The 22,846-nt window shown below is 44.1% G+C and overlaps 1 protein-coding gene across 2 annotated transcripts in view; it reads left to right on the top strand.

Annotated features, from left to right (window-relative positions):
• ARHGAP32 (Rho GTPase activating protein 32) overlaps positions 1 to 22,846 on the top strand; it is a 171,828-nt gene that overhangs the window by 18,946 nt on the left and 130,036 nt on the right. For both annotated transcript variants that reach the window (XM_053996897.1, XM_053996896.1), the window contains exon 2: positions 8,616 to 8,724. In XM_053996897.1, coding sequence (XP_053852872.1) covers positions 8,617 to 8,724 — 108 coding nt within the window. In that variant the 5' untranslated portion in view covers position 8,616. The remainder of the gene's footprint in view (positions 1 to 8,615; positions 8,725 to 22,846) is intronic.

The following is a 22,846-nucleotide window of genomic DNA, read 5'->3' as shown; positions in this document are numbered from 1 at the left end:
GTGCTGCATTTGGATCAGCTGGGAGCAGGTGGGGTTTGTTCCTGCTTTGTGTGATGGTGAGGTCTGAAGGGTTTCAGCCAGGGGCAGAACAGCACTTGCTGGGCATTGAGAAGGGCTGGCTGGGAGGAAGCTTGGTCTTACCAAGACAAACAAAAAGAGGAGATTGCAGAGGAAGTGCAGGGAACAGCTTCTGACTGAGAGCTTGGTGAGTAGTTCCTGTTGGTGTCACTTGGGTGAGGACAGGCAGCGAGGCTGAGCCCTGCTCTGGGGTGTGGACCATTCCCACCTCAGCTGGTGGGAGTGGGAAAGGCCCCAAGGCAGGACATCCCACTGCCCCACGAGGAACCTTTGCTGATGTGCCCAAGTTCAGACTCCTCTGCAGAGCAGGAAGGCAGGAGCGGCATCGCTTCCCATCTCCCTTCTGTGTTCCAACTTTAGAGCTGCTTGTAGCAGTTTATTAATGGTAAATAAGAGGTTTGTGCCCTTTTCCTTAGAGGTACTTTTTTTATTACTTTTATACTTGTTCCTGAGTCAAACAAAAGAAATCCAAGCCAGGGCTCAGAGATTCTGATTGTTCAGTGATTTCCTAATTATTTTTCTCATCTGAGCAAAGTGATGAGAGGAACCTATTCCAGAGGAATTTTTTTATTGACTGTCACTCTGTTCTTTTGAAAGAAAATGCCGAGCACCTACTAAAATAATGTCTTTTATGTGTTGCCAAATAAAAGAGCAGGTTCGTTCAGTAATACGTATGCAAAAGCATGAGGATTCTGTGATTATTTTATAAAGCTTCTTAATAACTAAGAATATGTCTCTGAGCTTGGAAAAGCCGAATATTCCAATAGCTTATTCTTGTCATGAAGTGCTTAAAGAAATGCTAGTTATGCAAAACCTGAATGCAGATTCTTTACAGCCCAGTTGCACAAAGCTCTTAGTTCCATGTTCCAGTCCCTTCCAGAACATGGAGTGCATCTCTCTCTACTCACTTACGTACTTGGAGATGGATGGTACTCAGCTGAGACATAAAACACAACCAGGTAAGACAAGAGGCTGCCAAAATCATGGTGGAGGGGTAGGACAGAGGAACGTGAGTCTATTGCTTTTTGCTGCTTTCAGATTTGGAGATTGACTGAAGGTGGTTTGGGGTTGATTTTACTGTGTACCTACAGAACTGTGCTTGGAGGAAAGGAAACAATCAGAGGGTTTGTTTATAGTACAGTGTTGGCTTCTCCTCTTCCATCCCCTTTCCTCGATGGATGGGAGAAATGTTCAGTTGTTTTGTACCTTGGAACCCACCCAGTGGTGCCAAGGTCCTGCTGGGACAACCCTGTGGCTGTGTGAGAGCATAGGCAGTGACCTCAAGCTCTGGAATCACAAAATCTTGGACTGGTTTGGGTGGGAAGGGACCTCAAAGCCCATCTCATCCCACCTCTGCCATGGGCAGGGACACCTTACACTGTCCCAGGCTGCTCCAAGCCTTGTCCAGCCTGGCCTTGGGCACTGCCAGGGATCCAGGGGCAGCCACAGCTGCTCTGGGCACTCTGTGCCAGTGTAAACCTCAAAGAAAATAACTGCTTCCAAATATCTGATCTAAATTTATCCTTTTTCAGTTTAAAGCCACGTTCCCCCTGGGCTTGGGGGGGCTTTGCTTATGCAGTGAGGGTTCGGAGGGGGTGGGAGATGCTCAGTGTTGGGGACACTAAGAAGTCAATTGGGAATAAAAAACTGATTCCCAAGGTGAGAGAAGCTGCCTCTGCTACCTGAAGATTCCTTTTTTGCTAGAAGGGGAACTGCCCTGCCCAGACTTGTCCTTTTGCCCACAGGTTTTAAATTCCAGGTAATCTGGTCTTGTTTGTGCAACTTTTCTTTGAGAGCTCTGAAAATGTGGTTTAAATGTTCTTGCAAATGAATAAACAAGATGTCTATTTGGAAGTCTGAAACCACAGTAAAGCCCTTGAGCAAAGATAATTGTCTGACTGTATTGGAGCTTATATTTAAGCATGTCCAGAGAGCTGGAGCAGGGCAGGAAACCAATATGGTAATTAATCTCTGCAGTGCCATTGGCCTTGTCTGCCTCCCTCTGCAGAGGAACATACACAGTGGAAGGGTTGTCATGTCCAATCTGATATTTTAAAAATTAATCAAGTGATAGTGCTGATTGGAAAAAGATCTTTATTTAAAACTTGCTATATTTAATTTTAAAAAAGTTTTTCTAACTTCATATATTCTTCATCTAAGAAGAGAAGTTAATGCAAAAAACAAAACAAAACCCCCATATTTCTTTTCCTTCCTTAGAGAAGGAGATTTCAGGCAGCTGAGAATCTCATTTAACAGGTAGAGATGCACATCAAATGGGAAGTGATTATTTTCTTTAAAAAAATCTTGTAGGAATAGAAACCCCAGATCTACAAGTTAGTGTGAGGTGGTTTGTGGTGACCAATTGCCTTCTGTAGCTGAATGTCAGTAATTGGTATTGGGGGTCCCATGAGCCCTTCCACACCACCCTATTGCACTGGTGATCTCAAGCTCCCTGGGCATAGGTATGCCATGAATCTGGAATTTGAACATTGGGAAAACCAGAACATTTGATATTTAAAGTATTTTAAAACTACCTTTGTGGCTGTAACTAACATGGGTAATTTTTGAAAGCCGTCACAACCAGTAAAATGGGATTTCATTGTAACAGTGCTGGTCCTGCTCAGACCTCTATCCCCATGGTTTAGAGATTCCCAGCCTCCTTTATTTGGGCACATGAATAGATCTGCCAGGGAAGCCTACATTCCATGAGAAGGGCACATGAACTAAAGAGCTGCACAGCACAGTGAGCTTGCTTTAATTTTTTTACTGCTGGCGCCCACGGTTGTGGTTCTGAGACCCTCACATATCTACATGCCCCAGGCTGAAACCCACTGAGCTCAACTCAGAACCAGGCAGTAAATAAATGCATCATGAGTAGCCCTGGAGCACCCAGAGTGCAGAGAAATCCAGTTTGCTCTGTGCTGATATTTGAATGACATTTCATTCCAGTGATTTTTAGATATCCTCTTATTGTAATACACTGTTACTCTCCTGATTTTCCTTGTGCAGTGCCTTCCCAACTAATTGGATTTTGGCTCTTCTATGATGAACTTCCATCAGAAGTAGCAATTACAGCTTTCAACGTTGTCCAATCAATCACAGCAATCCTTTAGTTGTGCCAGGTTCTCACTCTGTGGCCAAGGGCTGAACACAATCCATTTAGCATTATTTATGAGGTGGGCTTGGAGCTGCCCTCGCCAGGCTTTTCCAGCTTTGTGTGATCCTGGAGTCAGACTTCAGAAATCTTGTTTTATATAATACAGATGGACATAATGTAATCAGGGAGGTGTTGACAAAGCTGATTTGAAACATGCAAAATTAAATCCTCATCAGGTCAGTACTGTCAGCCTGCAGTTCCCATCTCTTCTTTCATTTTCCCTGGGGCTCATCTGAGAGCAGAGCTATCTCTGCTTTCCATATTGTGTGATTATTTTCTTCCTTTCCACTGTATTAGTTTTAATTTCATGGACACAGAGTTTACTTGGAAAATTGGACTGAGAGGGCTATGTGCTTTTTGGTGTTTTCCCCATCTCCCTAATGTAATTTCCTAATTTTTGTGTGTGTTTGTGGTAGAAGCCTGAAGTCAGAAGCGAAGATATATCAGGGTTTCTCACATGATTCCAACGTCTTGCCCAAGTGTTTATAAACTTTGGGTCAAATCTCAATTCTTGTTTAATATTTTCTCTTCCTTTCCTGGTGGCAATGGGCAGCTCATGAGATGTGAAAAGTTGACTTAATTCTGCTGTCATATATTGTAGGGGGACACCCACAGCACTTTACATCTTGATTGACTTATTTTAAACCTTCTGAAGCAGAGTTTTCAAGGTATTTCTCTGTTGATTCACTGCTGGATTATGTTTTCAAACTGTGATTGAGAGTAATGGGATTAAAACTCTACTTGTTGCATTTGGAAAGACAGGGATGCTCCACCCAGGCTAGGATGGGTTATTTTTGCCTTTTGTGCAAATTATTTGAGCAAAACAAATGTGAGATTTTATCAGATAGTGTTTGAAGCTCGTTGGTTTTCAATTTCAGTTGGTGTCAGCACAGGCCTTAATTAAATTGTAGCCTTTGAGGTAAAATTTATATCTTGGGAAGCATCACTTTCTGTGGAGTTCTAAATCCTCTTGAATTGTTGGTTCTGTAGGGCAGAGCTGTGCCTTTCCATCGGGGGAGCAATTTCCAGGCATAACAACAGTGTGATAGAAATAATAAGTAAACAAATCAGTTCTCATCGGCTCTCACCTCTCAGCTGGAGGTCAGGAAGAAAAGTCACTGGTGGGGGGAGCAACCAGGAGAAGTTGCAGTGCCTGATGTCCCCAAGGAGGAGAACAACTCCAAATCATATTTGGCATTTAATCTAAGGAATCCATTGCCTGTCCAGCTGGGATGGGGCAGGCAGAGAATTGAGACTCTGACAGGAGCCTGGCCGGGCTCTCACACCTTTGGCACCTGGGGAAGGAGTTTGTCACCATCCTGTGTCCTGCCATGACCTGGGGTGTCACATGGCACTAAAGCCATGACAGTTATTTCTCTGCTGTGGCACTGGGGGTGTGCCAAAGAACCTGAGTAATGGGAACACTCTTGTAGGGGTCCCACAATGTTTTAAGAGTTCTGTTCTTGTTTAACTTGAGGAGCTCTTTCCACAAACCCCCTTTATATGATTCTTCCTCTCTTATGCAAACAGAAATGTGAAAATATGTTGGATTTGTGGATGTGGAACTCCCTCAAAGCCATAGGGAAGGTTCTCGTCTAGTGAAGGGTGTATTTAAAATTTACAGTATTATAAACAAGCAGTAACTGTAGAGTTTAGGGACGTCAAATTGAATATTCATCTATTTAATACAAAGTTTACATTTACTTGAGATAAAGTTTGCGTAATACAAATCACCCTACAGATCTCCTGTAGGTGTTTCCTGGCCTGTGACACAACTCAGTGTGAGCAGTCAGGACTTGATGCTTGGATAAGGCACCAGAGGGTTTTAATTCCTGATATGGCACAGAAATACCATAAATGAGGGGAGCAGCTAATTGGATTTGAGAAGGAGGAAAAGGACATGAGATGTTTTCTTAATACAGTTGTGTCATGTACAAATATACAAGTTCTAACTAAATTAATCAACTTGACCTACCAGAGAACTTCAAAGGGTGGGTGTGAAAGTGGGCAGGGCCTTTTGTGAAATGTCCTGTAAACATTTGTTCCAGTACATTTGGTTCTCAATTTACAATGAAGAAGGGTTCATTCATCTGCAGGGGAATTGCTTAATGGCCTCTGTACACCAGAACTTTTATTAATGTAACAGTGTCACATTTCATTGCAAGGGCAGAGCTGCTGAGAGGTTGAGGAAGTGGCATTTAAAATAAAATTCTAGTTCTGTTCTAATGGCCAGGATTAAATTTTGTAGTGACTTCGCACTCATTTCCATCTGCCCCAAATACATATACCCAAACTGAGCCTTTATAGAGCAGCTTCTTCAGTTGGTTTGGCCTTTAGTGTTTACAATATCCATGTGTCAGTGTTTTGTGTAAATGCTCCTGGGATTTGAGGTATTTTCCTCAAAGAATCTCCATAGCAGAAAAAAGATAATTTGTCTTGTTACAGCTTGACATGTGTGGTGAATCAGACATATGTATGTTGTGCTATTTATTTATTATATAAATTAAAATAATGTCAAATATACATAATGCACATGCATATAAAAATGTATGAATGTGATTATACCTAGGGATAATATTCCAGGCTTGTCTTGGGGCGAGGCCAGAGTTTCCTATAGGCCAGCTGGTAGGAAAACTCCTTCCCCAGCTGTTGCTCTGAGGTTTTACACGCCCAGAGGAAACATTGTAAAAAGGAGAGTGTTTTCAGAAGCTGCTTTTCTTCCTATTCTCCCCGCTTTTTGCCCTTACTCCTCTCCCTGTTTCATTGCTGCAAGTTCTCAAAGTTATTTTCCTTCATCCAGGTCACTGATGGGCAGGAAAAAGCCACTAGACTTAATCCATAAAGGATTAATATTACCTGCTGCATCTTCAGCCTTCCTTGCTCTCTGTCTCAGATGGCATGGAATGAAATAGTAGCTATTAAAAATGAATAAGGGAGCACAGATGGTTATCAAGTGCTGATAATTGTGTCAGAGAGAAAATCTTCAGTATCATTTCCAATATTTCTGTGATGATGTGACCAAGTTCGAATTTCCCTCAGCAGTAGAATGTTCCAAGTCTGGCAAAAGCTCAAAGAATTGACTGTTTTAAAGGCTCAATTTTGCATGTGGAGCTTTTCCAATTTGCAGTAAAAGTCCAGAACACCTTCACAGGATGAATAATGGGACTGCATTTTGGGATCTCAGTGGGGAAGGGTTTGTGAAGAGTTTATTGTGGAAGTTTTATAGACATAGATTAAAGAAATAATGTGAGTAGTTAGATTGGAGTGTGGTGAAAAGAGCTGGGTGCTGTGACATCCATGTTGATCCAGTATGAGGGTACAGACCCTGAACGTGGGCCTGATTCCCAGGATTATTTAAAATAGGACATACCATCCTCTGCACTCACTCACCACTGCAGCCAGCACATTTCAGAGGAGAAATCTGGCAGGAATTGCCAGAAGCCTGAGAAGCTGTGTAGTGAATCCATTTGTACTCCCAAGTGCTGATAAAGATGTAAATGCAGTCTCCTTATTTTTAAATCTTTAAATGAGGAAGCACTTTGATAAGCTGATTGCTTTAACTGCTGGAGAAGGTGAGTCTTGATCACATCACCGTTCCTTCCATTCCATCACCTCAGGGAATTAGACTGACCTTGCTGTGGGACCATTTGTTTAGGATCTTTTTATTCGGCTGCAATGTGGTCAAACCCCACCATATAGAAAGCTTCAGGAAAACTGTATTGAGCCTTTTTCAAAATCATGACATTGATGTAAAAAGTTGAGGTTTTGTGGTTTTTTTTTTTTTTTTTTGTTTTTTTTTTTTTTTTTTTTTTTGTTTTTGTTTGTTTGTTTGTTTGTTTGTTTATGTCTTGTTTCTGAGTTGCACAGCTTGATTTCCTCTGCTCTAAGCTAAGTAGGAAACCTCTCCTGTGGTAGAGCTGGCACTGTGAGGCCACGTCTCCTTCTCTTGCTGTGCAAAGGAAAATTGAAGCAGCAAATTTTAATCTTTCAACCCCCAAATTCTTTTAAACATCTATTGCAAAGGTGAGGGTCTCCTTTCTGAGCTGACATTGCACCTCTGTATTCTGAATCATGGCATTTTCCTGCAGTTTTTTTCCATCTCTCTGCAGCTTCCCCTAGGCAGGTGCATTTCTTCCCTCCTAAGGATGATGGGTGATGCTGGGGGTGGGAATGGCACACAGACCCAGTGAGCAGCATTTCCCTGGGGCATTGTGACTTTCGCTTTTGAGGCTCATTTTCTCTGGGATGTGTTTTTTATTGGAGCAGAAATATGATCACAAAGCTGGGGATGAAATTATATGGGCTGTAATTCCTAACCCAGCCGTGCCATTAACTGCAGTGTTAATTACTTCATCCTTAACCCTCTTGGAGAGAACAAAGCAGAGTTAAATGATTTGGCCCAGTGTCAAGCAGCATGTTGGGGTTTCAGAACTTCACATCATGGATCTGAAGCGAAGGAGTTTTATTGACTGGCTTTCACCAGGCATATTTAACTCAAGTGGTGCATAAATCAGCAGGGTTAGAAACCAGCCCTTTCTGCCCATGCCTTTGCACTGCTGATTATTAAAATGCTTATCCTAAATACATAAGTGGTGATCTATTAAGGGAATAAAAGCCTGCCTGAATATCCTGTTTAATGAAACTGGAATGGGTGATACCAGACTTTGACCAGGCCTTTGGGACTTCAAGTCTACACCATAATCTCTGCAAAGGCTCATTTATACAAACAGAAAGTGAAAAAAAAATACATATCTACAGAGTGCTATCATGTGGAGGGGCTGAGGATCTTTTATGAATTCTTTCTCAGTTTTCATTTTGAGCCTCTGATCTCTGTGCAGGCTTGGAATAACCTTCACAGGTTGTTTGGAAGATGGCTCCTTATCTGAAGGAAAGTTTTGCCTGGTCACATCAGGCTGATTTGAGGTGCTCATTCTTCAGGTAGAATCAGGAAGGGAGGAGAGCTGATTTGGAAGCTGTTATCCCCATTACAGGCAAAACCTCCTGAAAGGAGGAGGAATCAAATGTGTGTATTTCTCCTTACAAATGTGTGTTTCCCTTGCTGTTTGCCTGGGCAATAGGAGCCATTTTTCTGAAGTGGACTGAAAATCACTCTGCATTTTTCTGTGTTGTGAGACTTGCAAATTGTGCAGTGATTAAACAAAATTATCCTACTGATTGGTTAGGAAGTGCAGATTTCTTTCCACCAAATTTACACTCTTGCCCTGCTTGTATAATGAGGAAGTGGGAGGAACTCAGGAGTCTGTGGGATTTCTAGATGTGGAAAATCATTTTATGTTGTCACATAACTGAACACTGTAACGGACTGGGTGTGAGATTATCTAGGAATTGTCACTGAATGTCCAACTTCTGTCCTTTGCAGAATGATGAAGTCCTCTGTCCACGCAGAAGAGGATGACTTTGTCCCAGAGCTGCAGAGGAGCATCCATCCCAGGGAGAGGCCAGACTGGGAGGAGACACTCAGCGCCATGGTAAACACCTGGGCTACATCTTCTCTTGCCATTGTTTCCCATTCTGAACACTCTGCTCCTCTATTCCATTTATACTCCCTAAGTTTCAGCTTTTTAAATGGATTGTACAATACTTTGAACAAGGCCAAAATGCTTCCCTTCCTCTGGCAGTTTGTCAAGGAGAGGGAAGGAGCTTTCACAACGCTTCTGTCCTATTAATACATGCCCCAAAGCAGGTCTTGTAACCAATTAAAAGGTCCATAATGTCACAACGATTTTCAGTCTGCATTAACCTCTTTTTCAGCAAGACTTCTGAGCATGAAGGGAACTTCTTGTAAAAACATGCTCTTTGAAGCATGCAGCATTGTGAAGGAATGAGATTTTAGCAAAATGCTAAAGTCTACATAAATAAAACCTTAGCCTGAGAGCAAACCTGCCATCAGAGGGATCAGAGCTGCAGAAAATGACATACAAAGGTGCTCTTCTCATCTCAGAGAAGGCACTCAGGTGGGCAGTGGGCCACAGACAACTGGATTACCTTAATATTCATGGGGGTTTTTGGAGCCACAGTTTCTCTGGGCACCCTGTGCCAGGGCCTCACCACCCTCACAGACAAGAATTCCTTCCCAATATGCCATCTAACCCTGCCCTCAGCAGTGGGAAGCCATTCCCCCTTGTCCTGTCACCCTCTACCTGTATAAAGTCTCTCACCCACCTATTTATGAGCCCCTTCAGGCCCTGGCAGGAGCTCTGAGCTCTCCCTGGAGTCTTCTGTTCTCCAGGTGAACACCCCCAGCTCTCCCAGCCTGTCAAATTTTGCATTTTTCACTTTGTATTTTTTTTTTCCATCGTAGTGTTTGGCTGGTTTTGCCTTCTCTCCACCTTGGCCACGGTTGGGAGCACTGTCTGTTCCCATCAGTGTTGCTCAGGCAGGAGCACCTGCTCCCAGCTCAGAACTTCCCATGCCCTGGAGTCTGGTGGGAGTCACTGTGTGACACCTCACTGCTGTCTGTGACTTCCAGGTGTGTCTCAGAGCTGTCAGGCTGTAATTCAGTGTCCTCACCTGTGACACAGGTTTCCTGGCATATCTTGTTTGGTGGTGTTTTTTTTCTCCTGGTTGATTTGCAGTGAAGGGAATGTTCCCCTGCTTGAGGCTGTTGTGCTCATGGACATTGCTCAGTGTTTATTTTACCCTGCATGGTGCTCCTCTCACTGCCCAATTAAATCACTTTTTGGAACATGCCCTCTTGCACAGCTCTGTGCCAGCAATGCCAAAACTGACTGGTCCAGTGGAGAAGAGATTTAGAGGATGATAAACAGGGAAATTCCCAGCTGGGATTGCTGCACAGTGACTTGGTGTGATGAAGGACAGTAAAGCTGCTGAACCTGTATCTAGAGTGCCTGGATTTGTGCTCACAGTGTTGGTTTGACCTCAGGGTCCTCTGTGTAAAAGAGGGGGGAGAAAAACCTCTCTTGCTTGTGTTTGCTGTGTTGAGTGAATCAAATTTCCACTTTCCTTACCTCCAGTCAGGGGTAATGTTGAGATGTAAATATTTACAGGACCTTGTTCAGCACTGACAGCGTTCTCTGTTTAACCAGCATATCTTCAATATTCTGCCTTTTCCCTGATCATTTGAAGGTTTCTTCCCTCACTCTGTTCCTTCACTTTGCATTTTTTGCAGCCTCTGCTGCAGCCTTGTCCAAGAGATTGCTCTTTCCATGGTATGTGACTGTCTCAAAGTGCCACAGTACATCTAATTTTTGGTTAGTGGTTGTTGAAGATGCAGATTTTAGGTTTTGTTGCTGCTTGAAGCCCCAGCCCCCAGGGAATGGAGGATGCAGGGCTGGAGAAGTTGTTCTCTCCATTGGTTCCCCTGCTGGAGCCCTGATGGGCACCAGGCTTTGTCACCTCACATGGATTTCACCTTCTCCCAGGTGAGCAAAGGCTGAGACAAGGGACACTCTGGAGAGCTGGGGGAGTCCTGGCACTTGTCTCCTGAACTTTGCCTTGGTACATGCTTTTATTAAGAAAAGTCAATTTATGCATTCACTGTTACATGAACAAGTCTTCTCTACTCTTCCTTCCCAGTTTTATCCATAATACTTTTCAAAGGGCTTATTATTAATTGATAGAAGTGCTTTGTTTCCAGAGCTTTTTCTTAATAAGAAATAAACTGAAGATCTTTCTAAATGTGTGGAGGTTGAATGTCCTCCTGTACTGTGAATATAAGGTGACAGAAACTCTTTATTTTTAATGTTTCTGTCATTGCCAATTCATTCTTGGCACCTGAGTAGCTTCAATCCTTTGTTTGATGCAACTTATTTTATCTTCTTTATTATTTATACTTTCGTCTGTTTTTTAACATTGCTTGTTTTGTGTTTGTGGTTCAGCAGAAGGGCAAATGATTCTGTGTTGGAGACTTGGTTTGTTTTGGGGTGAATCCTGGAATTGTGAAATGGTTTGGGTTGGAGGAAACTCTAAAGCTCATCCAGTCCCACCCCTGCCATGGGCAGGGACACCTTCCACTACCACAGGCTGCTCCAAGCTCCTCCCAGCCTGGCCTTGGGCACTTCCAGGGATCCAGGGACAGCTCTTCCTCAGTATTTCTGGTCCCATTCTGTGTTGTAGGTGAGGTCCAGGCTGAAGGAGAGGCAGCCCTGGCTGGACAGAGTTCCCAGGAGCTGGGTAGTGAGGCAGCTGTCTGTAGCTCCTCAAGCATTGCTATATTTTGTATTCCCCCTTGACTCATGCTCTGTATTTTTAGAATTTGGGTGTATTAGACACGTTTTTTCTGTCTCAGCCCCCAATTCCCACTGTGCTGCACCTGCTGGGTAACCTTCATACATCCTGAGATTTCTGCCTCTACTCCACTTCAGAAAATGCAGTTGATGATATTGACTTTCTTGATAGAACACTTCTGAGTTCTGGAACTGCAAAGCCCTGTGTGAGTCAAGGAAAATTCCAGTTTATGGATTTTCTAACATTTCTCCAAGACTGTAATGTTATTTTAAAGGAAAGGGGTATCTTTTCCTTGTCAGGCCCTGCTAAGTGCTCTGTTTCTGAATTACAAGAAATGAAGTTGTGAAAGAGCCTTTATATAATGTATCTCACATGAGCCTACAAAACAGCTGTCCTCAGCCTGCATTAACTTTAGCATAAATTGATACTTGTGCTTAATATTACATTTACCACATGTTGCTGGCCTCCTGAGTTCCTCCCTTCTCCTCTTCATGAGTTCAGGGAGTTGTACTGTTCAAAAGCACTGAGCCCACGGCTCTCCCCCATCAGACTGCTGTGCTTACAGACCCTCTGTTCCTGCCTTGTCTGAGTTTTGTGGTGAAGCAGCATTAAAATGCTGAGATAAATACAGAAATCTTCATTTATGCACCTATTGCAAGTGTGCTGACACAGAGAGGTGCCACGTGAGCTGCATTCACCTGACAGAGGAGATCAAAGGAATACACTCGAACCAGACCTGGAGCTGCTGGAGCCAGTCCAGAGGAGCCCACGGAGCTGCTCCAGGGCTGGAGCCCCTCTGCTCTGGAGACAGGCTGGGAGAGCTGGGGGTGCTCCCCTGGAGAGGAGAAGGTTACAGGGAGAGCTCAGAGCCCCTTGCAGGGCCTGAAGGGGCTCCAGGAGAGCTGGAGAGGGACTGGGGACAAGGCCTGGAGGGACAGGACACAGGGAATGGCTTCCACTGCCAGAGGGCAGGGATGGATGGGAGATTGGGAAGGAATTGTTCCCTGGCAGGGTGGTGAGGCCCTGGCACAGGGTGCCCAGAGCAGCTGTGGCTGCCCCTGGATCCCTGGCAGTGCCCAAGGACAGGTTGGACATTGGGGCTTGGAGCACATTGGGGCTTGGAGAGTGGGAGGTGTCCCTGCCCATGGCAGGGGAGGGAAGAGATGGGCTTTAACTTGTGCAGAATCAGGGTGCCTAGAAAATGCGGAATCTCTAAATTAAGATAGAAGACTCTGAATTTGACAAGTGCACAAGAAGGCAGCAGCTGTAGTTGGTACACATCATTTTAGGCTTTTCTGTTGGAATTTTCTTAGGAGGAATGCAAGCTTATAAATGCTTTAGAAAGGCACAGGGTTAGAGCCTGTCTTGTGAAGTCCCTGGAGTAATCTTAGTTCTTAGGTCAGAGGGGTTCTGAGATCTGTAGTATTTTCAGCATTTGATGCCAGATAGGGAAGGTTCCGTGGCTTGTGAAAGTAATAAAGGCTTTTTAATGAGACCTCAATATATCACTGTTAAATCTGGGACATGAGTGAGGAGAAAACTATTTTTAAATGCAATTATGAATGTGTGCAGAGATTAGTGCATTGTAAGGGTTTAAAGAAAGATTTTTATGTCCTTAGTGTTTGTTTCTCATTCTTTGTACGTCACTTGGCATGTGCTGCCCCAGGTCTTGAGTGGGCCTTCTGCAAGAATAGATGCCAAAAATAGAATACAAGTGGCTTCTTTTTTAATTAGTGTTGGTTCATTGGTTGATTTTTAATTCACGGAACATCAGGCCTGTTTCTGATGCAGACTAACCTCCAGGAGTTGTGGGAAAATCTGCATAAAAAGGGAATGTGGTAAATCCATTTGCTTGGCTTTGTAAACTGTAGTGATTTCCAGATAGTGGTTTACTGAAATGATCTAATTTTAGCTTCTGAGATATGTAGATATAATACTTTTAACCATGTTAAAATTGATATTTTGGATTTTTTTCCCTGTGTCTCTTAATGCTTTGTATGTGTGTGAACCAACAACAGAATTTTACAGCTGAGGATGTGGTTGGGAGCTCTGAAGTCACTGACAGAATTTTGTCAGGCTGATCCTGTTCTCAGATGGGTTCCACATCATGGAAGAAAATTCTTGGGGAAAAATGTGCTTTTGAACTCTGACTACCCAGCTGCAAGTTCTTTTTAAAAGTCTAAAGTTTTAAGCTCTGAAGTGCAAGGGGAAATTTTAGGAGATATGAAGCTGAAATTGTGGGGCTTTTCTGCTGTCTTGTAAAAGGCTTGGACAAGTCACTAGAAATGGACTTTAGAATCGTGGAATCTCCTGAGCTGGAAGGGACCCACAAGTCATTGAGTCCAACTCCTGGCCCTGTACAGGAGAGCCAAGGATGCCAACAATCCCACCCTGTGCTGAGGGCATTGTCCAAATTCTCCATGAGCTCTGACAGCATCAGAGCCTGCCTTAGATGGTTCTCCACCTAAATGCTCCAGCATTTGGCTTCTGGCTCTAAGTCTGAGGGATCACTGCCTTAATGCTATAGAAAATGTTACCTGTAGGTTTGGAGGTTGGTTTTGTGCTGCTGAAGTCCTCAAGCTCTTGACTTGCCTGGATTGGTGAGTCAGGACTGTGTTAATCCTGCAGGAACTGCAGAGTGTCTTCTGTGCCCAGCACTGGGCAGCATTTTCATGGAATTGCTGCAGCTCAGGCTGGGGAATTGGGATAACAGAGGGAAGGGTGGAATGGGAGTGGGAGTCCAGGAAGTGTGGACAGCACAGGCACTGATCTGACACAAATGTTTTGGGACAGGCCATCACACCAGGCAGGCATCAGGTGCAATAATATTTTGATCAAAGCAGTTCTGGCCTGGTACTGCACCAATAACCTGTGTTTCCTTTTCAATCCACATAACTTGCTTTTCCTTGTTATTGCTGCATGAATCTAGCATTATTTTCCCTTGTTAAGCTTTTGGCAAAGGTTTCTGTTGCTGTGTGAGGTCCTTTCTGTGCCTCTTGCTTAGAGGAGCCTTTTTATTTCACAGGCTGGCTCCCAGCACAGAACTTGTCCCCGAGAATCTTCCAAAATTGGGGCAATCACTTAATTGGCACATTGGCTTCCATTTGGCTTTGCCAATCAAATAAGTTCAATTAATCCAGAATGGATACTGTATTTTTGGCAGGAAGTATTAATTCATAGTAATCATTTAGTTTTCATAGGCAAGAGCAGCAATAGTTTCTGGTTACATTTAAAGCCGTGCCAGTGTGTGCACTCTGGCACTACAGTGGTGAGCCAGGAGATCCAAATTATGTTTTGTAAATATCTGTTGGAAAGTCTGTTTCTATACAGCAAAATGAAGGAATGATTTAGAATTTGCTAAGGCTGGATCAGCAGCTTGTTGTGTGCCATCATCACCAATTTGAATGCACCCTGTTTGTCATTTCTTTCCTAATTCTGGCTCAGCCAGGCTGCTGTTGCTGGTGGTGCTGTTCCCGTGCTGCTGGGGATGCTGCTGTTGCTACTCCAGCTTATTCCCTGCCCTGAGCTTTGGAGTCAGGATTACACTGCCACGACCCTCCACTTCTTTCCCTCCCACCTGTTCCAAAGCTGATCTATTTCTATGCCTGTTTTGTTGTCACATTACAGGAAATTCCACAGTTGTTCAAAATGTACTTATTTGGGAGATAAAACTTATAATTTATTTACTGTCAATCACTTTTCCCTAGACCCAGCTGCTTAAAAATAAGGCGGAACATTAAGGAAGGGAAAGAAGTCTCTTATTTATAAGTGGTTCATTGTAACTGGCTTTTTTTTTTTTTTTAATCAGTGTCCATGTCTTCTTAGTTACCATAATGCAGGAAAAGATTACCATAATGCAGAAAAGAATAGTTTTTGAAGGGTATCAACAGTCTGCTTATCCGTCCCTTTCCATTCCCCACCCCAATTTAAGCCCAAGAGACAAACAAATCATGTCAGAGTTTGTCTTTCTGAAGATTGTAGGCATTAATGTTTGGGGTTTTTTGCCATGATTCAGCCTTCTTAATTATAAAATGATGAATTATTCCCTGAAGATGAATGTAGTCAAAATGTAGTCATTCCCTACATTTCTGCCTTGCTGCATAGTGTTGGTCACTGCTGTGTTGGTGTAAAGCTGCACGTTGTTTTTGGGATTTGATCAAATACCATGGTTGCCAGGGCACAGATTATTCATGGAATCATGGAATGGTTTGGCTTGGAAGGAACCTTAGTGTACATCCAGTCCCACCCTTGCCATGGCAGGGACACCTCCCACTCTCCCAGGTGCTCCAAGCCCTGTCCAGCCTGGCCCTGGGTACTGCCAGGGATCCAGGGGCAGCCACAGCTGCTCTGGGCACCCTGTGCCAGGGCCTCACCACCCTGCCAGGGAACAATTCCTTCCCAATCTCCCATCCATCCCTGCCCTCTGGCAGTGGGAGCCATTCCCTGTGTCCTGTCCCTCCAGGCCTTGTCCCCAGTCCCTCTCCAGCTCTCCTGGAGCCCCTTCAGGCCCTGCAAGGGGCCCTGGAGCCTTCTCCTCTCCAGGTGAGCACCCCCAGCTCTCCCAGCCTGGCTCCAGAGCTGAGGGGCTCCAGCCCTTGGAGCATCTCCATGGTCATTATTCACCTTCCCAGCTCTTGCAGCATCAAGAGTCCTGTTCTGACCTCCAGGTCATTCCTGGAGAGCAGTGTCACCTTCTGTTTCCAACTTGTGTGACCTTTTCTGGAAGGCATCAGGAGTGAGGAGTCCTTCCCAGTTTGTGGAGCCTGGGGTGATCCCAGGCCGAGCTTTCCCCTCCTCTTGGGCAGAGTTAATGACTCTTCTGTTTTGTTGGTCAGAAGTTTATGGACACTCTATGGTATAAAGTGCATGCTAGAGGCAGACACATTCCTCACATTGCTGTGTTATCACAGGACTTTGGGCAGGGAGTGCAGTGGATCCCAGTTTTGTGCTCATGCCATTGGACACAGCTCTTCTCTATAAACAAAAGCTGAGCCCAGGTTGCCTTAACACACAGAAATATCAATTCCTGTTAATTGTCCTGACTCAGATGCTGGGGTTGAATGTCAGGCTGCTGTTTTTTCCACCTTCCCCATCTTGCTGCTGCACTGGGACAACTCCTGAGTTGCTAAATCCGATTTATATCTGTAACTTAACATCACATTGTTATTTGCATAATCACTGGCTGTGGCCAGGGGACTTACCAGAGTGGGATTTGCTTGTTTGAGCCTAAATCTATTTCTGTTGTGTTTTACGTGATGAGAAATTGCTTTCTGCAATAAAACCCAAAGCTCCAATTGCCCTTTTATATCCAAGCCATAATTAGGATACCCTCCTCCCTCTTTGCATCAAACAGTAGCTGGGATCTTTGGGGTCTTTTTTTTACCAACAAGAAACAGGAATCAGAAGTATTGTTCTTGTTGGATATTCTATTTTCTGTGGCTTTTCTCTGTAATTTATTTTGTAGGCTGTACAGAAGCAGGACTCTAACCCTGTCTGCCTTTCCCACGCATATTGTATGTGGGATTTTTGTTCTTAAAGAAAGTACATTCCTGAGCCACTCTGCCATTGTGAGGGGCTGTGTACTGTACCCTGCAGCTCCTAGGCCCAGGGCTTTGGGAATGGTAATCAGGCTTCACGATGGGAATGTCAGATCCAAACTTAGGGCTGTCAGGGAGTTACCATGCTAATGCTGCCCTCAGTTGCTGACCATTCACTTGTGCTTGGTTGCATCCCTTTTAGCCCTAAAACTGGATTTTGTGATGGCAAACACAAGTGTGAGACTGTTCTGCTGAAAATCCCCAGCAGCCCTTGAGTGCGCTGGATTCAATGCAGAGAATCAGTGAAAATCTGTGTGTCTCTTTCAGGCTCACTTGGGAAATGCTGCCATGGCACAAACTCATGCTGCTGTGCAGAGGTGAATTTTGGTCACAGTGACAGTGGCAGTGCCAAAGGAGGTGCTCAGAGCTGCCAAGCTGCTTGTTCCATGTCTTGGATTCCACTTCAGTGGTTTTACATGGGAGCTGCAGAAGGTTTCACCTACGTATCTGTGAGCTGCAGATCTTAATTTGAAAACACAGTAGACAAATAGTTAAGAATTTGTTCTTTGCTCATTCCAGGCTGATCCTTTAAACTATGGTAAATGGATGCCCTGGACTAACTCCTCTGTGATGCTAAGACTCTGGAATGAGAGGTTTCTCTGAATTTGCCAGCTCATGGCAATGCTTTAAAGTGTTGGGTTTTTTTGTTTTGCTTTTACTTATTTCCCTTCTTCCTCCTCACCACCCCCACCCCCCCAGAGATGCTGGGAGTAGAAAAAACACATTCTGTGTGGTCCTTTAAAAAAAAGAGAAGAATTCCCTTTTATACATGCCATGAACTAAGTACTGGTTGGAGCAGTTTGGAATTGAGAACCTGAAAAATGGAATTAAAAGTTCTAAACTCAAAAAACGATGCACATTCAAATGTCTTTATTGAATGCAGATTTCTTAGACATGGGATTAAGAATGTCCATTGCCAATGTTCAAAGTTTCCTTACTGTAAGCACTTGTCATTTTTTCATTCCTTTTCTCTATCCCATTATCTCAGTTGCCATGAGATTTTAAAGGTATTTCTGGCTGGATGAGTGTTTCTGCACATTCCACAATCCCCAAACAGAGCTAGATTAAAAGGTCAGTACTACCTCCAATTACTTAGGCCATCCTTAGGCCATCTGCACCTAAAGCCCTCCTCCAGCCAGAAGGGATATTTGCACTAAGGGAGGAGCTAAGTGATGACTTCAATTAAAAAAAAAATATATATATAAAATTTAAAAGGTTCCAGTGTTTCTCACTCTGGGAAACATCCTTGTTCTGGGTGTTATTGAATGTGCCCGTGCTGCACTCTGCTGATGAGAACATGAACAGCACAGGATTAATGCTTAAAATCACAGAATCACAGATGGTTTGTGTTGGAACTGATCTTAAAGCCCATCAAGTTCCATCCCCTCTCCTGAGCAGGGATGCCTTCCACTACCCCAGATTGCTCCAAGCCCTGTCCAGCCTGGCTTTGGACACTTCCGGGGATGGGGAGACCACAACCTCCATATCAATGAAGAAACGCAGAATTGGAGGGGGATATTTAATGTTATTTTTAACTTCTTTGGTAAAGCTGCTGTAGTATGACAAGCACATATTTTTGTTTAAGATGACATTGTCAGACCTGGGTGCCTAAACTGGGTTGCTTCTTTATTTGAAATGTGTACAAATATCTTAAGCAGCTCTGAAAAATGTAGCTGCAATGTGCTAATGTGACAGAACCATGCTGTGTGAAAATGCTTAAGAAATTAATTCGGTTCCACTAAATGAATCCATGGAAAGTGGTAACATGAAGAATTTGGCAAATATTTGCTTTTCCATCATATTGCCCCTGTACCTCTGACATTTTGGGGTGAATGTTGTCCATTCCCATATATTTCTGCCATTCAAAAGAGTGACCCAGTTGTAGCCTTGCTGTGCTCAGTGCATCTTAATCCTTTTAGGGATAAATGCTGTGGAACTGGGAACTTTCCTTCAGAATTAGTTGGAGCAGCTCGAACATGGTGACTCACAGTTTACTGGAGCATTTCCCTTTCCTTCTTTGATTTATTTATCGTGGTGAATCAGGGTAGTTGTCACAACATCTGAAGGAGGAGCAGAGAGAACTTTCTTTCCCTGGACTATATGAAGGGCTGCGTGGTCAAAGCTGAGATGACCAGAATTCTTCCTTCATTGTGCTCTAGGTGAGTTCCTGGGCAGTAATTCCTGAGAGCAGGTGTTGAGGGAACCATCACCTTCTGCCTCACAGGGAGCAAGGAGTTCTGTGGGTCACTTTCTTTTTAGTGCTGCAGAGCAAACTCTCTGATGGAGTAAATGGTAAGCCAGCTCTGTGTAGTGAGCTGGTACCCAAAATTTTGAGTAGCTATTGATGTCCTGTCCTTGTACATGAGCACCCACTTCAGCCCTCTTCATTCCTCCTTGTGCCAAGTGAAGAAATTACTGCTCCCTCCAGAATAATGACTTCTCCTGAAACAACATTTCTGTTCCCTGCTGTTCTCCAGCAAAGAAGTAAAACTAAAGCAAAGCTTTAGTGTTTTTGAGAGCTCTAAAGGGGGTTTGGGTTTTTTTCCTCTCTTTGTAATTTTTCCTTCCAAGAAGATCGAGGGGAAATTAAGATGATGTAAAGGAAAGACTGTCATGGAAACCAAGCAGCATTTGGAACCAGCTCTGCTGTTTTTAGAAACAAGGCCATGTGCTGACAGAATCCAGAGCAATCTGATCCTTCCAAACTGGCTTTGTTGAGAGACTGACAGTAGAATATGAATATATGTTAGTGTCTGTCTAATAGTTATTCTTGCTTTGTGATAACCTTGGATTAAATTCCTGCCTTCAGAAATCTCACCTGGATTCAGCCACTTGCCGAGGTGTATCTGTGATGCCTCCTCAGGGGTCTTTCTGTAGTCCTGTGGAAAACCAACTATGGGATTACTTGTGGGATTCCAGGGTTTCTTGTGCATCCCAGAGTAAGTAAGAAGCAGCAGGAGGAGGGCTGTGGGTTCTGCATTGGTTCAATATTCTCCCCTGTTGAGGATACCAAGGTGGAAACTTCATCACATTGTGTTCACTGGACTGTTGTGTTGAGTTTTACACATATTTCAGATTGTGTTATGTCTCTGCATGTGAGTGAGACAGGTTGACATGTTTTCTGATAAATGCAAGGAGACTTTTTAGGAGAAAATCCTTTCATATTATGCTGTGGAATCGTTAGATATAAATTATTTATGACTAAGGTTTTGTGTGCTAGCACAAAGCTGAAGTTTTCTAAATCATGTCTATAAATAAAAAGACTAGAAATTTCAAATGCTTAAAGCTAAGCAGCCTGATTTGTGAGAGCTCTCAGATTCTGCTCTCGGATTCCCAGGGAGATTAGGAGCAACACTTGAACATGTCCAGGGAAGGGAACAGACTTGGGGAAGGGGCTGGAGCCCCAGGAGAGGCTGAGGGAGCTGGAAAGGGGCTCAGCCTGGAGCAAAGGAGGCTCAGGGGGGCCCCTGTGGCTCTGCACAGTTCTTGACAGGAGGGGACAGCCGGGGGGGTTGGGCTATGCTGCCAGGAACAGGGACAGGAGGAGAGGGAACGGCCTTAAGTTGCTCTAGGGGAAGTTTAGATTGGATATCAGAGAAAATTTCTTCCTGGAAAGGGCTGTCCAGCCCTGACACAGCTGCCCAGGGCAGGGCTGGAGTCACTGTCCCTAGAAGTGTTCAGAAAACGTGTGGGTGTGGAGCCTTAGGACACAGTTCAGTGGTGAGCACAGTGGTGGCAGCGGGCGATGGTCTTGAAGGCCTTTCCCACCCTTAACAATTCTGTGATGCTGTGATCCATGGGAGGGTTGGACAGGCAGACAGGCGTTCTTCCTCCTGCCTAGAGGAAGGGTTTACTGAGATCTCCCTGCCTGGCAATCCTGCAGGTGTCCGTGACAAAATACTGACTTTCTGCAATATTGTCTCAACTACTACTGATATAAGTCAAGCTTTTGGAAGGAGAATTTCTTGGCTTAGGGCAAGCTGGTGAAGTGGTGTCGCTCCAAAGCCTTCCCTGCAAAGGTAAGAGACTGAGATTCCTGAATAATCAATTCTCTGAGTTCTGCCTTGAGCTATAATTTGTTTACCAAGTTTTGGACCAGAGCAGATTGATACAGCAATGACATTCAGCTGTGAAAATGGGACTAAACAATTAGTATAAACAGATTTGCTCTGCAATTACCAGGTTTCCACAGCACAGTGATGCATAGAAAATAGGGAAGTGAGAAGCCATGATGATGCCAGGTAGCTAATTTTCAGTGTAAATAATCCAACTGTTTCAAAATGATTTTTAAAATTAAATTACTGTGACACAAAGCACAAAAGATGACAAATTTCATTTGGAGGGTTTTGTTTGTGTTTTGAGGGGAGAGTGACCTGCATGCTACATGCCAAGTTGTGCATCAAAACAGATGCAAAATAGTGTATACAATCTATTTTGTGTAGCTGTGTATCTTTGGTTTGAATGGAAAGGAGTTACAGTTATTTAGGAGTAATGCAGTTTCTAAAATTGCAGTAAGTTTCTTGTTTGGTATCTGTCTCTTCACCAAGGTTTTTTCTCATGTTGGTACCTTTTAGTAAGGATCTGAGCTTGCACAAATTCTGTGCCCTTACCTTTCTGTGCTTTTGTCTCAACTGTGAGCCTTGGAGAGATCGTTGTTCTGCAGCAGTCCATGGAGCTCAGATCTAACTGGAAAAGCCCCTGGAGTTAATTACTGCCTTGCATCTCATTATGGTCCAGTTAAGTGGATGCAGAAAGCGGGAGAGGTAGAAATCTAGCTCCATTTGGACTTTACTCCACTGGGAAGGAGAGGATAATACAACTTTTCCAAGAGAGGTGCTGGCATTTTGGGCTCCTGGAGGTGTGAGTTTTGCCTACGCTGCTTTGAGTCAGATCCAGGGAGGTCTCTGCCCACTGCTGCAAACTGGCTTGAAGCCCACATTTTCTGTCAGATTGTTTATCCATTTTTATATCCCACCAGCTCCTACTGCTGATGGAGAAGAAAAATTGCTTTTCTTCCTACAGAAATTCTGTTCCTTAGGAAATTAAGCAAGCCCATCCAGCTTGGCCTAAAAGCAACTTATTGGAATGGCACATTTATTCTTGAAATTAGTTATTTTCTTATGTAAAAGACCTGTAAGGTTTATTAAATTGGTGATCCTCTTAATGCTAAAATTGACAATGAGATTCTCAAGTGTCATATTACATCCTGAAGTGATTGTGTGCTCAGTAAGTCAGTCAGCCCAGAGTAGGTTTATTTAAGTGTATAAATATTGTTCCTGTTTTCCTCTGGTGAGTGGCTGTGCCTGTTGTGCAGAGCTGTGGGACAGTGGGGTCAGAGCACTGGCTGTGGTCAGTGCTGTGGAAGGTGCAGCTGGGAGAGAGAGAGACCTGGATTCAGATTTATTCAGTGGTGCTAAAGGGTGGAGCTCACTCAGAGGAGATTTTCCAAGGGCAATGCTGGAAGCACCAGGAGCTGGATGGGTGCAGCTGCTGCTGGGTTACTGCAGCTGTTGGGGTTCATCTCCTCAGAGCCAGGCTCAGCCTGGAGCTCCGTGTCCAGGGGCTCCTGGGGAGCAGGGGAATGTCCAGGGGAGTGGGTGCTCCTGCAGCCTCTTTGGCTTTGTCCAAAGGAGGCACCAGGATGATCAGAGGGATGGGGCAGCTCTGCTGTGAGGAGAGGCTGAGAGAATTGTTCAGCCTGGAGAAGAGAAAGTGACCTCGTTGTGGCCTTCCAGAGCCTGAAGGGGCTGAGAAGGAAGATGGAGAGAGACTGTGGAAAAGGACCTGGAGCAACAGGACAGGGGGA

Source organism: Vidua macroura, chromosome 22 (genome assembly GCF_024509145.1).
Source record: "Vidua macroura isolate BioBank_ID:100142 chromosome 22, ASM2450914v1, whole genome shotgun sequence".
NCBI lineage: Eukaryota > Metazoa > Chordata > Aves > Passeriformes > Viduidae > Vidua > Vidua macroura.
The sequence above is the reverse complement of the archived record's forward strand: the minus strand, read 5'-3'. Positions and strand labels throughout refer to the sequence as shown.